Genomic DNA, 13,208 nt, shown 5'->3' on the forward strand with positions numbered 1-13,208 from the left:
GTATTTATAAAAAATAATTTTTTAACAAAATTTGTATTTTATTATATGTAAATATTTAATATCTTTATGTATGATATAAAAATTTGTAAAACAAATTGTTATTTTATCATTTAATAATTTGTACTTTCTTTGTTTAAAAATATAAAGTATTTTTTAAAAAGTTAGATATTAAAAAATGTAAGATATTTTTAATTTTTTAAAGTATAATAATTACTGTTTTTTTTTTTAAAGTGCCTTTATTAACAATAATTTTATATTTATTATAAGACATTTAATAAGGATAAATATAAAAAATAAGATTAATTTAAAAATAAATAACTATTTTATTAAAGAAAAAATTTAATTAAAAATTCTTATAATTTTTAATGAAGAATTAACATAAGGTAAGATTGTGTAAAATTTATTTGACAAATTTATAAAATAAATTTCATTATTTAGAGTAATCAGTTTTGCTATTTTAATAATTAATTTGGGGCCTATACCAAATTCTCCCTAAAATCAATTGTAAACCCCGATAAAACCCTTCCTCGTGAGCAGCGGAGCCAGTTCTCTTAGTCGACGAACAAGAATCCCATACTCCGTCGGACGTCGTTCACCGCTGTCAGCCCTGCGTTGTTCTGGGGCAAGCAGTGAAGAAGGTTCGAACCCTAGGGCTTTTCCTGCTCCCAAAATTCGGCAAGATCGATTTTTTCAATCTGGTGTTTTGAATCTAGATTTGAATTTTTTCCCCGCGTCATCTGTCCCCGCTGTTCTTGCTTTGTTTTAAACTCTTCATTTTAATTTGGCTTTGATTGACACTTTTGGATTTGGGAATATTTACATATTGAGTTTATTTTTTTGTACTAGTTTTTGCTTGAATGGTGTGTAATTGGCTACTCTACTTCTTCCCTCTTCATTTTGATTGCTGGCGACTTGTATGATTTGGATATTGGTTTTTTCACAATGATGGATTTGTTGTGTTTTGGCATTCTGTTTATTAATCTTTTTATATTATCATCAAATTTGGAAATTCTAAAGGTACTTGTGATGTATGATCTTGTAAATGACTTGGCTCGAGTTGTTTCAAAGTATCTGGAACAAAAATTAAAAGGACATTATATTAACTATGCATATTTCAAAGATTTCCGTGGGCGCATCTAGTATAGGTCCGCCTGTGACTGCTATCAACCTACTTCTGTAAACAATATAGATGACAACTATTAGTTAGGCAAAAAAAACAAAGATATAAGCTAGTTGATTCAATGGTACTTTAGTCGTAGTTGGTATCTCTATCTTGGCAAGTTTTATCCGATTACATATTTTTCATCACCACCTTAATATGGCCTAAGATTCGATGGGATAAGTAGAGCAAGGGATTTGCTGGAAGTTGGATTAACGTTTCCATGTTCCTAGGTGTGTGCTGGGCGTATCTAAATTTTATCGGTTGCCATTTAGGAGCCCTGGTTATGACTAAAACCATTGTGTGCGCGAGTGTGTTAAGCATTAAACAATATTCTCATATTGTTCTTAGGAAAATACCAACTACTAGTTATAGCCATGTTTGTTGAATTACATATCCAAAAGAAAAATATTTCCATCAACTTAAATTCACGAGTTTTTATTTCACATATCAAAATTCAAATGTGCCTCCTCTATCTGCATTTTCTAGGACTTTATGGTTTCAGGTTTTCAGCATTTCCAAGTTCCTCCAACACATGCTCTTAAGATAATTTACCCTGTTCAGTTTTAGTTAGGCCATGCTAATGCCTGTGGCTTAAATTCAGTTTTAATTGCTTTATGCCATACATGGAATTTCCAGTTCGATGAACACATGCCTCAATATGGGTTTTGCATAGCTACTAATTTTCTTTTAGCTAGCTCCCCTTGATTGTTAATTTGTTAAGCATTATCCTTTTCTCATCCTGCTTAGTGCTTTACTAGTTTGATCTCTTACCAAGTTGTTCTGTAGGCTAAAATGGATGCTTTTAAAGCTTTCAAAGCATGTGTTCCCATAGCATGGAGCCCAAAACTATATATAACCCTTGTAAGGGGAATTCCAGGCACCAGGAGACTCCACAGGCGTACTTTAGAGGCTTTATGCCTTCGCAAATGTAACCGTACTGTTGTGCGTCAGAACAACCCCAGTATCAGGGGAATGATCCAACAGGTTTAGCTTTGTGCACAATATATATATATATATATATATTTGTTTCGGTGGCTTAATTTTCTGTTGGTCTTAATATGCTTGTGGGAACTTTCTGGTCTGTTATAGGTCAAAAGGTTGGTTGTTGTGGAAACAGAAGAGATGTATAGAGCTCGTAAGCAGAAAGAGGCAAATCACAAAGCTTTGCGACCGCCTTTGGTTATTAGTCATGCCCCAGTCCCTTCTGTTTCTGGATCTGCATAGGGCCATAGCAATTTTCTTCACAAGTTATTAAGTTTTGCTTTCATATGAATTTCAGTACCCTAGTTGGTAAAGCAGTGACATATGCAAGAGTAGGGCAGGCCATGTTATTTTCTTTATCTTATTGGATATCTCCCTCTTAGAAGTTGTTGAACGCGATCTCTTAATTAATAATATTTTTAAAAGCTTAGTAAATGATAAAGCACAATGGCGTCTTGCAATCCATGTAGCCGATCCCACCTGGTGGGATAAAAGCTTGTTGTTGTAGTATTGGATTCCTCCCTCTGTTGAATATGATTAATATATTGATGAATGCTATCAATTAATTAGAGGGGGTAGAAATTTGCAGTCAGAAACTGAGAGATAAGTACTTCCCTCATTGTCCACTGAATAAGTGATTTGAAATGAATTGGTATTAATTTATTAGCAAACTTTCCTGGAAGTTATATTTCCCGTGTCATCATTTAGCCGCAGGAATATGGGGAACTTGAACCTTGTTTATTAACAGGATTTCAACATACCCTTGTCCAGTGATGGTATGTCCTGTTCCTTAGTTGTTTTGATGATCCATCTATATATTCCATGTGTCCTTGTGCTTAGAGAATGGACCCATTTCCTTGAAAGAAAAAAGGTCTTATCACTAGATTGGTATGTTCATGTGTAGGTTTCCAGTATGTTTATGTCATATACAGACTCAACGACAAATTAGGATACATGCTTCAATCTTAAATTGCCAAAAATCAACCAATTCACATAAATTCCTTTTTTTTTAATAGAAAACCTACTTATCTATTTATTTAAGTAATTTAAAATGTATAAGAGATCACATTATTTATTTATTGGTTATCAACAATATAGGACTGACATCATAAATTCATAATGGTAACATGCGACGGTGTTTTGTGTATGACAGAACAAGGAATGTGTAGATGGAAACAGTTTCGGTACGTTCCAACAAAGTGAGATGTGCCTATTTGAATGATCCAACCAACCCATTCTATAGAATTGTCTCTCTTCACTATAAGCTGGTACCTACTAGTTTTCCACACAGCCTCAACTCTTTGATTGATCCTCAATTTTAGTATTCATACTAATTAATTAAGGGGGTCCTCATTTGTTGCAAGAAAAAAGCTGCATTATTCGCAGGTATTTTCTTTTATTAATTTTACATTTTATAGGGATACATGTAATGTACTAAAAAGATAAATATAAAGATAAAAGATAAATTTTATATTTGATTATATCTTTGTTATTTTTATAAAATGTATAAATATAAAAAATTATTTATTTTTGAAATAACATATGAAGCAATATATTAAAATGGGTTAAGGGTCACAAATATCTCTAAAGTACACACGAAGGATCACAAATAATCTTAAATTTAACTTTGAATCATTTATATCCCTCAACTATGCAAATCAGTGTTTCGTTACCCTAACATTTAGTCAATGTATTTTGACTATTTGTTCGTTAGTGGGGCCAAGGATTTTGCATATTTGGCAAGCCATGTATGCTGAATCAGTGGCTAAGTTGGTAGATGTGTTGGTTTCAATGCATGTCGTGGCATTTTGTTTGGGAAAAAAAAGAAATGAGAAGCATCGAGGGGCATTTAAGTTAAAGAAATGTTGAAACCAAAGACCATCTTCTACGTTTCTCCATTTAAGACAGAGTATGAGGTGCTTCTTAATCAAATACAATGTCACGAACAAGTTTGGTGGGCGATTCAGCAAGTCCTTCGTCAGGTACAGTTGAAGAAGGAGAGTCTCATTCAAAAGTCAAGGAGCTAGAGATATGGACTACCCACACTAAGGTACTATTCGTGTGGAGAAATTGTGCCAAGATGGACATTGTGGATTGAGAAAACCCTGGAAGAAGGTTTTTTGGATGCAAAAACTACAATCAAGTGTGCCTTAGCACTAATCTCCTTTGATCTGAATTTGTCTAGTCTGGGCATTGAGTGTCAAGTATGAATGTCAAGGTGGATGCCATTTTTCTCATGGCTAGATGATGAAATGGAGGAAAGGCCGAAGCACATTATTCTCAAGCTTCCAGGTCATATTGAGATGTTGATTAAAGAGAAGGAAAGGCTGTGTGGATGAAGGGAGAAGGAATAAGAGATTGATGGCATTACAAATGGGTTGGATGGGATGAAAAAGCTGAAGATGGCAATAAGAGCTTTAATATTGCCTTGGGTGTTCCTTGTAACATATTTAGTTGCTCCTTTGTTTATGGAAATGTAGTACATTTTTATAATGTCATGTGGACCTTTTATGCTTCTATTTGAGACCATTAAAGATTAAACTAATTGGGACCTTTGAATTTTTGAAATTTTATAAGATGGCATATATGAAAAATTGATCATGTAGACCCTTTATGCTTATGTACCTTTATAAGAAGAATTATGTCCTTATGCATTTATGATAATGACATATCAAGCCATGTTTCTTTGTATCATATGTACACACTCATACATATCTAGATAAGATGATGAAGATAGAACAAGATAGAACAATGAACAACTAAAGTAAACTTCAATAAATTGCTATCAAAATAGAATATGAAATAAAGAAACCTTTGAAGGTTGGCCAATAAGACAATAACATTAATCAAGAGTATTCATTGTCCTTACTGTCTTAAGTAGTGTTATCTTCACTAATTGACTCACTTTCGAGTGCCTCCTTTTCACCTCCATTATCCTCATCAATTACATGATTCTGTCCAACATTTCTCTTTGGATTCTCTATATCAGCAAGTGAATACTTTACATTTCTATTCGTCTTCTCCAATTGTTTCTCAGGCTTCTTATGCCAATTCAAGTAAGCTTCAACTACTTGATCATCAAATGTATCCTTCCCAGTAAATTGAGAAGTATCAATTTCCTCAATCTCGCCTCCCCCTCTTTCGATTCCCTCTTGTTCATTGTCTCTCTCACCATTTAAACTATCAAATTCTCTCTCAAACTTATGGTCCTCATCAGAGACTTGCTCAACATTCCCATCACTTCCTAATCCCTTTCCTTGACTCGAATCACCTAACTTTACACTTTCCTCTAATTCCAAGTTCTCATGCGCAAATCTTTTCTTGGTTTATTCAACTATTTTCACTACATCGTCTACTAACAAAAAGTACTCCTCCACACTCAACTTACTTGGACTTCTATTACTGCCACCTTCACCAGTGCTAACACCGACACCATCGTCAGATGCCCCACCATGACTAAAACTCATCTTTTTAATAACAACCATCGACACAGACTTAAGGCCTTATGCAAGAATTCATTATGCAAAATTTAGAGATTTCTTACCTCAACTTCCAATGCAATTCTCTGCACATCAATTAGATTTCACATGTGTTGTCCCCGTCTCCTCACTCGCAAAGATCATTTCTTTTATCTCTGATTCTCCTCTATGCTCGAGAAAGAGAAAGAACAAACTAGAGGGATTGGGGATCTTTACCCCTTTCGATTAGCTCTTGATTTTGTCATTCTCTTTATTTATTTATTTTTTCCTTTTACCTAGTCATGTCAGCTTGTCTACATGCACATAGCTGGTCAACCAAACACGTACACATCGGCATGAAGACAGTGTCACTAGAGTGACTAAACGTCAGGGTAACATAGCACTAATTTTGCAAAGTTGGGATATAAATGACCTAAAGTTGATTTTAGGGTCACTTGTGACCCTTCGAGTGTATTTCAATGATATTTTTAACCCTTAATCCAAAGTTATTTTTGCCTTTGAACTTTATCCAAAAAATTATTATGGACCATAAACTTAATTATAAATCAATTCTGTCTCTTAATGCTAAAAATCCTTTCCTCCATTACCTTGATGTTAAAAACACTTAACATCTATTAGTAATCAATAGATCCCACTATTTTTTAAATATTTTTATTGAGTTAAAAGTTATTTTTGCCCCTTAACTTTTATTCAAACTTCAATGAACACCCTCAACTCAAATATTTTACAATAAAAAATATCAAAAATATAATGTAGGACCCACTAACAATAAACTAATAGTGAAAAAATAACAAAATAATAAGAAAGATAATTTTTAAAGTTAAGAAACAAAATTGATCCATAATTAAGTTTAGAAACTTCATTGACCTTTCAAGTAATTTGGAAAGAAAAATAATCTTTAACCTATTAAAATTTATGCATTTGTTAAACTACATGACTTCATTAATGCAATTATTTACAGTAATTATCTGCAATATCCATATTATTCATTATTATTATTTCTTCTCATTATTATTTTTAGTTGAAACACAAATCAGTTTTGTTCATATCTGCGTTCCCATTTTTCTTTTATGACAAATATTTTCTAACTAGATAAATTATGTAAGAGCTCAAAAATGTTGCGTAGCAATTAAAAAAATACCGAACGTACGAAAAGTCAAAAACTCACGATGAACATTCACTCTAGAGTGGAATCTCCGTTAAAATTATGTCAGTTGCGGTTCCTGTAGGATTTCGGTGGCATCGGTGGCATTACATCTAATACGTATTCCAAAATTCAAGCGTGCCCAAAAGGTCCAAGCGTCAAGCACGTGGCTGGGATTGCTTCAACCCTACTACTTACAGGTACAACTCACTGCAGAGACAAAAAGGCCAGTGAGCGGTTAAAACTTTGCAGGCAAGTTTAGTAGTTGTCATCATCAAGAGCTCACTGAGTGAACTCCTACCTGCATGAAAGCTCAATACCAGCAGCAAAGCAAAATACCAATATATAACAATACTACTTGGTTCCATTTACAGAAAACTATGGACATTTCACAATTCTTTCCCTCAAACACTACCACCACAATCTCTTCACATTGATTTCAACTACACACAAGCCAATATGCTTCTCACATTCAAGAACCGCACAACTGTAACAAATTTCACACTGGATTTTCACCGGGCAGGTAAGATGGAGATCCGCCCTCAACCTGGTTCTTTTTCCGGTGAAACATGCCGGATAGATTAGGCAGGAGTACTTTCTTTGAAATTGAAACCTTTTCTTTCTCCAATTTCCGCACCTCAACAGCTTTTGGAGGTTGGCTTGGCTTCTGATTCATATAATGGAGTGGAGATGACTCTGATGAAATCTGTGTTTCAGCCAATATACGTGATGCAGCTTCTGCTGCTTTCTTCTGCTCTCGTTCACGCCATTTGCGAAGCTCATTCTCTACAACTCTCTTTGCAGCTTCAGCCATCTCAGCCTTTTTCAAGGCCTCCTGCGTAGCAGCCTTCATATCCTCGATCTCCTTCTGAGTTGCCTCTAACCTTTGAATCGCCTCCTGTTCACTGGCCTTCACAGCTTCAACCTGTGCCAGGGCAGCAGCCACTTTCATTTCAGCTAACTTATCAGACTCCTCAACTTTTCCACTTAATGATTCAAACTCCTCCCTTGAGATTGTAATTTTAGCATCAGATTCAGAAGTTGATGCGCGTGCTGCACTAGTCCTCTCAGATAAAACCTTAATCTGATCAAGAGCACTTGCCTCAGCTGCTTTTGCTGCTTCTGCCTCATCCAGCGCTACTTTCAGCTTTTTCTCTGCATCTTCTAATGCAACCTTGGTGACTTCAGCTTCCTTCTTCAATTCTTCAGCCTTAACTTTCATATCTTCAGCTTCCCTTCGTGCATTTTCAGTTTCAGATGACAGTTGGTTCAGTGTCAAGATCATGTCCTCAGATGCACCTCTAACCTTGGATTCTTCTGCCATGCATGCTTCAAGATCAGACTTACTTTTCTGCAGTTTGACATGCAGACCCCCACAACGGATTCAGTTTCTGATTCTTTCTCCTTCAATTCAGAATGCTCCCTTTTCACATTATCCAGTTCCACCTTAAGAGCTTCCACCAAACTTCTAAGAGAGATTTCCTCTTCTGCAACTTTCTGCAGTGATTCCTTAGCATCATCAAGCTCCAATGTGACACTTTTCACAGTATCTAAGTCCGAAGTCTTCTTGCTTTCCATTTCTTTTTGCAGTACCCCAATTGCATTCATTGTTTCACTCAGCTGCACCTCAATATTTTTTGTGAGCTCAGGATTGAATTCCTTTTTCAAAGCAAGCAATTTCTTTTGTGAGTTTTCAAGGGTGGCTTTATATGACTGTCTCAGTACATCTTTCTCAGCTAATATCCTAGCTTGATCTTGCTGTGCTTGCATGGTAGCATGCTTCATTTGTTCAATTGATTCCTGCACAGCGGAAATTTCTTTAGACAGCTCAGCAGCTCTTTCTGTGTTTACCTTCATCAAATCATCAGCTTCTGATGCTAGCTTGAACGCAGAAAGTTTGCCTCCAAGGATGAGTTGCACTCTTGACGAATCTTCCTCAGTTCTTGCTTAGAGGCATCAAGCTCTGTGATAACAGATGCATAATTCTTGACTGCAGTTTCTAATTCTTCTTTCCAGGCACCATTATTTCCATCATGGTTGCCATACTTTTCCTCTTTAAACTGTTGGGCCTGATTTTTAGCAGCTTCAGTTGCCTTAATTGATAATGCCCTGGATTCATTTAGAGCTTTAATTTTCCTGTCAGATCATCAACAGTTCTTTTAGCCTTTTCAAGCTCCACGAGGGCTTGAGCCTTAGTAGTTTCAGCATTCTTTAGTTGTTCCCTTAACTTGTTCAGCTCTTTCTGGGCTAAGTGAAGTTGTGTCTCCTTGGCCAAAACCCTCTACACGAAACAACGAACTTAGCAAATTGCAATGGGAAAAAGAATGGTGAAGTGTGTGGCATAAAAGGGATACACCAAAAAAGAACTATGATTAGATGCTTAAAATTAGTGGTTTTTCATTGGACATAGATGATGGATCTATCTGGTAATTGAGCATCAGAATGTAGGAGATAATTTAACAAAGTATTTCCTGGAGTAGATGAAGCTACCCCAGACTTCACCAGAGTCCAGAACTTGTCCCAATCCCTTCACATACAAGGAGCATCCTAGGAAGTAATGCTTTAATGATGTCATTTACTTTAAGCCTTTGTTATAATTTTATCTGATTTATTTCACTTCTTCTCTTGAGCTCTATATAAAACTCCCTCTGAAGGTGAATGACAGTTTTGATTGAATATTGAACCAAAATTACAAAATCTCCCTATTTCCCTTTATTGTTAGACCTAGTCTCTACCGGCGCTGCATCAGAGTCCACTCCACGTACAACTTCTACAAAATCATGCCACAAATCTTTGTTATTTCAAATAAAGAATAAATTATATATAGATATTTTAGCACCCATGCACACTTTCACAGTCTCAAAAAAAAAAAAAAAATACTATATCTTCAGATAAAATCATTTATCATTAAAAATCCTGTAGCTATTAAAACTAAAAATTCAGCATGCTTCATGCTAGATATCAAGTTGAGCCACATTGGGAAGATGTCCAAAGGTCCTTTGACACCAAAGAATCAACTTCTCACAGGAAGATTTAGCTTAAATCAGGATTATTGGAGTAATCTCTGACACACGAGTTTAATTTAAAGCAATTAGAAAATAATATAAATCCTTCTTGTTGAACTTATTGAATAACCGTGCTCAAAAACTGGCTATACTTTTGATACGTTTGAAGGAATACCACCTTAGCAAAAAAGAAAATCAGCTTTGGCTAAGGAAGGCAATATTAGAGTATGGCAGACATTTGTATGCCTTGCATTTGTTGGATAAAAGCCCGCTTTTTGTAGCACAAATACAAGACTGATTCTCTCTCTCTCTCTCTCTCTCTATATATATATATATATATACATGAAAGGGGGCACCCTGGGGGAGAATTTACATAATATTGGATATAGAATCAAATTCAGCTCTAGGACGTGGAGAACATACTGAAGCATATAATAAAAGAAAACCTCTGTTAAGATTCACCACATGCACAAGGGACTTTCCAAGCAGAGCACAATAAAATCTGCTATGGACTATAATACAGATGTCTCCAAAGACAGGGAAGAATTAAACTAACCTAGTCCTACATCGAAGTGAAGGTTAATTTTTATCAATAAAGTGCAAATATTTAAAGACCTAATTTGACCAATCAAATAGTGAATGGTTTGAACAACTTCAAGAGATACGTTGTTATAAACTTAGCGTGTTTCCAAATTATTTTCACATTAAAAATTTCTCCAACATTTTCCATCACAATACAGAGTAGGATCACAATATTGGACTCAGAACTTATAGACCAATTCCAGGACAGTACCTTACTATCATTAAGACCATCATTATATATTTACAGGAAAAAATTACATAACATGCAATTTTCAGAAATAGTTTTACAATTTCATAACAGATATGATCTAACGGCATGGGATATTCTCGCAAGAGTTTTATATTATGAGTCATACAACTACAAAACTGATATTACCTCAGCAGAATAAGCTTTTGCCTTTCTAATTGCAGGTTTTTCCCCAGATAAAGCTCCTTCACCAAATAGAGTGACAGCATCTTTAACAGACTGAAAAGGTGGACTTGTATCGATCTCTCCAACCTCTGGTTTTGGACTAGGAGAATTAGGAGCATTCTGCCGATTTTTCGCTACCATAGTGTGTTCTATGCAAATATCAGACTTGGAAACCAATCAATCAAGAACCTATTACAAGAAAAAAAAATTGAACATTGATTATAATTGTACTTGTAAAGAATGAAATCTAAATATAGAAGTTCACATGCCAAAGACAGTTGCTAGCATTCTATCCCCCTCCCTCTTTCCTCCTTTTTCTAAAGGTTTAAAAACCCAAAAAAAGATAAATAAATAAAATAAAATAAAAGCCATAAGCCGTCTGCCTAAGATGCATGAGCAAGGTTGGCATCGCAGCAATCACTATGGATAAACATCCAACTTTGCATTAATCTTGTAAATGGTCTGCTAAAGAAAGAAGCCTATGTGTGCTGCACGTGCAAAGATTCTTGTTCTATCTTTAGTTCTCCTCCTTTCAAATCAAGGATTAGGATTAAGACTAATAGGATCGTCAATAGCCCTGTTTCTCTCTTCAAAATTTCTAGGCTTTGCAAGTATTCTCCCACAGCTAAGAGCATAGAACCAGCTCTTATTCGCGTGTAGTGTCGAGGTAGGTGTGACTCTACTGAATTCACAGCATCACGTCTCCAGGATTCCATAATATACTTTATCAAGTAAAATGTTTTAAAACAAATTTATTCCTTCCAAATGAGCGACTTCTAGAATTAAGCCGCACATTAACTCCATCAATACATCCATCCACCAAAAAATTTAATCATATTTCAGCACTTAGCCTTAACTGCATACAAAGTGCACCCATTTAAAAGACATTATTTCTGAGAATGTTGGTTGTTGCATAGTTTTTGTGCTGTTACATTATTAGCAACAGAAGTTACAGAATTACACTTTAGGCCTCATATTTTCACCAGAGCTTTGTAACAAAGACGCGCAAGCAGATTGTACAAAACATAAAAGACCCACAGATAGAAAGATAACGGTTGACTTCAGGTATAACGCCAATTGTCAAATATGCAAGTAATTCTTATTCTGTAAATGGAATTTAAATTTAAATTGATCTTATACAGATATTACTTAAACCAAAATAATAAGGTTAAAAAAGAACTTGATGCTGGAAACAATCCCATTGGTTGAGGTTTTCGCTAACAAGACCCAGATGCTATCCACTCTCGATCTCAATTCCGAAGGAAAAAAGCTTAAACTATGAAAGAACGCCAAATAATTAAAAAAGATGGACTTTATTTCCAGTTTTCCATAGAATTTTCCAACACTTACAAAGCTGCAGAATGGAGACTAATACCACATGAAGTCGCTCGGGGCATAAAACAAGCTCATCAAACGGCCTGAAAATGACAGAAGTAATGCAGGAAAGCCAAAAAAAAAAAATTATAATGATCAGGAAGCAAGTAAAAAGTGGCAAATATTCAGCTCCAAAAAATATTGCTGGGAAGATAAACAGACCTGAAAATAGCTTAATCCCAACAACCTAAGAAAACCTCAAGAAGACAAACCGATGATAAACCCTAAAACTATGAACGTCAAAATCAGAAAGCCACCGGGAACAGTCATCTCCCCTCCAATCGTCCAATCAGCAGCGACTTCAAAAACCCGTCAAGGATCTTTACTTTCCTTCGATACCCAAAATACCGACCAAAACCAAGAAACCGAACAGGACATCCACCCGTAAATTTTTCGTAGGCCAAAAAAAAAAAGCCAAAAAAGAATCTCCTTTCAAAGCCTCGAAACCAGCACCTTAAAATACCAAGATACTAGAAAATCTTTGGAATTGAATCGTACAGCGAATTTTTGGCGTAAAATTCTTGAAACGCCTACGGAGAGGAACAAGCGAGAGAAAGAGAGACTGCGAGAGATGGGCTTAAAGTTTAAACTTTGAAAACGCGAAAGCTGTTGAGGACAAATTTTCTACCAGCAAGCCAGTCCCCGGAGAGAGAAAAAAAGCTTTGTCCTGTTCAATTGATGATTTAAGACGATGTGGTATTTGGACAATACTGTCCTTGAATATTTCTATTTAAGTTCCGTATATAACCCTAAAATACGATGCGAAGGAGCGGGAATGCAGACTGAGGAAAGTGTCGGAGGGAACAGGGACTCGGTAGGATGGGCACCGTCGTGCTCAGCACCCGAAACGGTGTAGTTTCAACGTTTTTTTATTCTTTTTCTTTCTTTGAAATCACAAAATTATTATTATTATTATAGTAAATAAATATTATAAAATTATTGTTATTATTTTTTTAAAGCCAAAATTATTACATAAACTCTGACCTTAACAATTCAAAATTATATTAAAAAATTAGAAATATAATATAAAACATTTTTTTAAATTTTATTGACTATACGGGATGTTCCT

General features: G+C 35.3%; 2 protein-coding genes and 1 long non-coding RNA gene across 3 annotated transcripts; 2 read left to right on the top strand and 1 right to left on the bottom strand.

Annotated features, from left to right (window-relative positions):
- Window positions 1-505: 505 nt before the first annotated feature.
- On the top strand, window positions 506-2,709 carry LOC129317957 (uncharacterized). Its single transcript, XM_054962414.1, has 3 exons — window positions 506-638; window positions 1,949-2,146; window positions 2,252-2,709. Exons 2-3 carry the CDS (start codon window positions 1,955-1,957, stop codon window positions 2,384-2,386), a joined length of 327 nt encoding a protein of 108 aa, XP_054818389.1. The 5' UTR covers window positions 506-638; window positions 1,949-1,954; the 3' UTR covers window positions 2,387-2,709.
- Window positions 2,710-3,372: 663 nt separating this feature from the next.
- LOC129317958 (uncharacterized) lies at window positions 3,373-4,688 on the top strand. Its single transcript, XR_008595122.1, has 2 exons — window positions 3,373-3,529; window positions 3,868-4,688. It is a non-coding gene; the product is annotated as an uncharacterized LOC129317958 (long non-coding RNA).
- Window positions 4,689-7,093: 2,405 nt separating this feature from the next.
- On the bottom strand, window positions 7,094-12,824 carry LOC129318147 (WEB family protein At5g55860-like). Its single transcript, XM_054962756.1, is given in 7 exon segments — window positions 7,094-8,137; window positions 8,140-8,667; window positions 8,670-8,906; window positions 8,909-9,047; window positions 10,730-10,954; window positions 12,116-12,183; window positions 12,302-12,824. Coding segments are annotated over 5 exon segments (1,953 nt in total). The 5' UTR covers window positions 10,907-10,954; window positions 12,116-12,183; window positions 12,302-12,824; the 3' UTR covers window positions 7,094-7,265.
- Between the last annotated feature and the right edge of the window lie 384 nt (window positions 12,825-13,208).

Source organism: Prosopis cineraria, unplaced genomic scaffold (assembly GCF_029017545.1).
Source record: "Prosopis cineraria cultivar Desert tree isolate PC_DT_omini unplaced genomic scaffold, ASM2901754v1 PC8, whole genome shotgun sequence".
NCBI lineage: Eukaryota > Viridiplantae > Streptophyta > Magnoliopsida > Fabales > Fabaceae > Prosopis > Prosopis cineraria.

What these genes read in the sequence shown, in the direction of transcription:
- LOC129317957 (XM_054962414.1), top strand. Translation starts at nt 1,955, where the DNA reads ATGGATGCTTTTAAAGCTTTCAAAGCATGTGTTCCCATAGCATGGAGC. An exon ending in TCAGGGGAATGATCCAACAG is followed by an intron (nt 2,147 to 2,251) that starts GTTTAGCTTTGT and finishes GGTCTGTTATAG; the next exon opens with GTCAAAAGGTTGGTTGTTGT.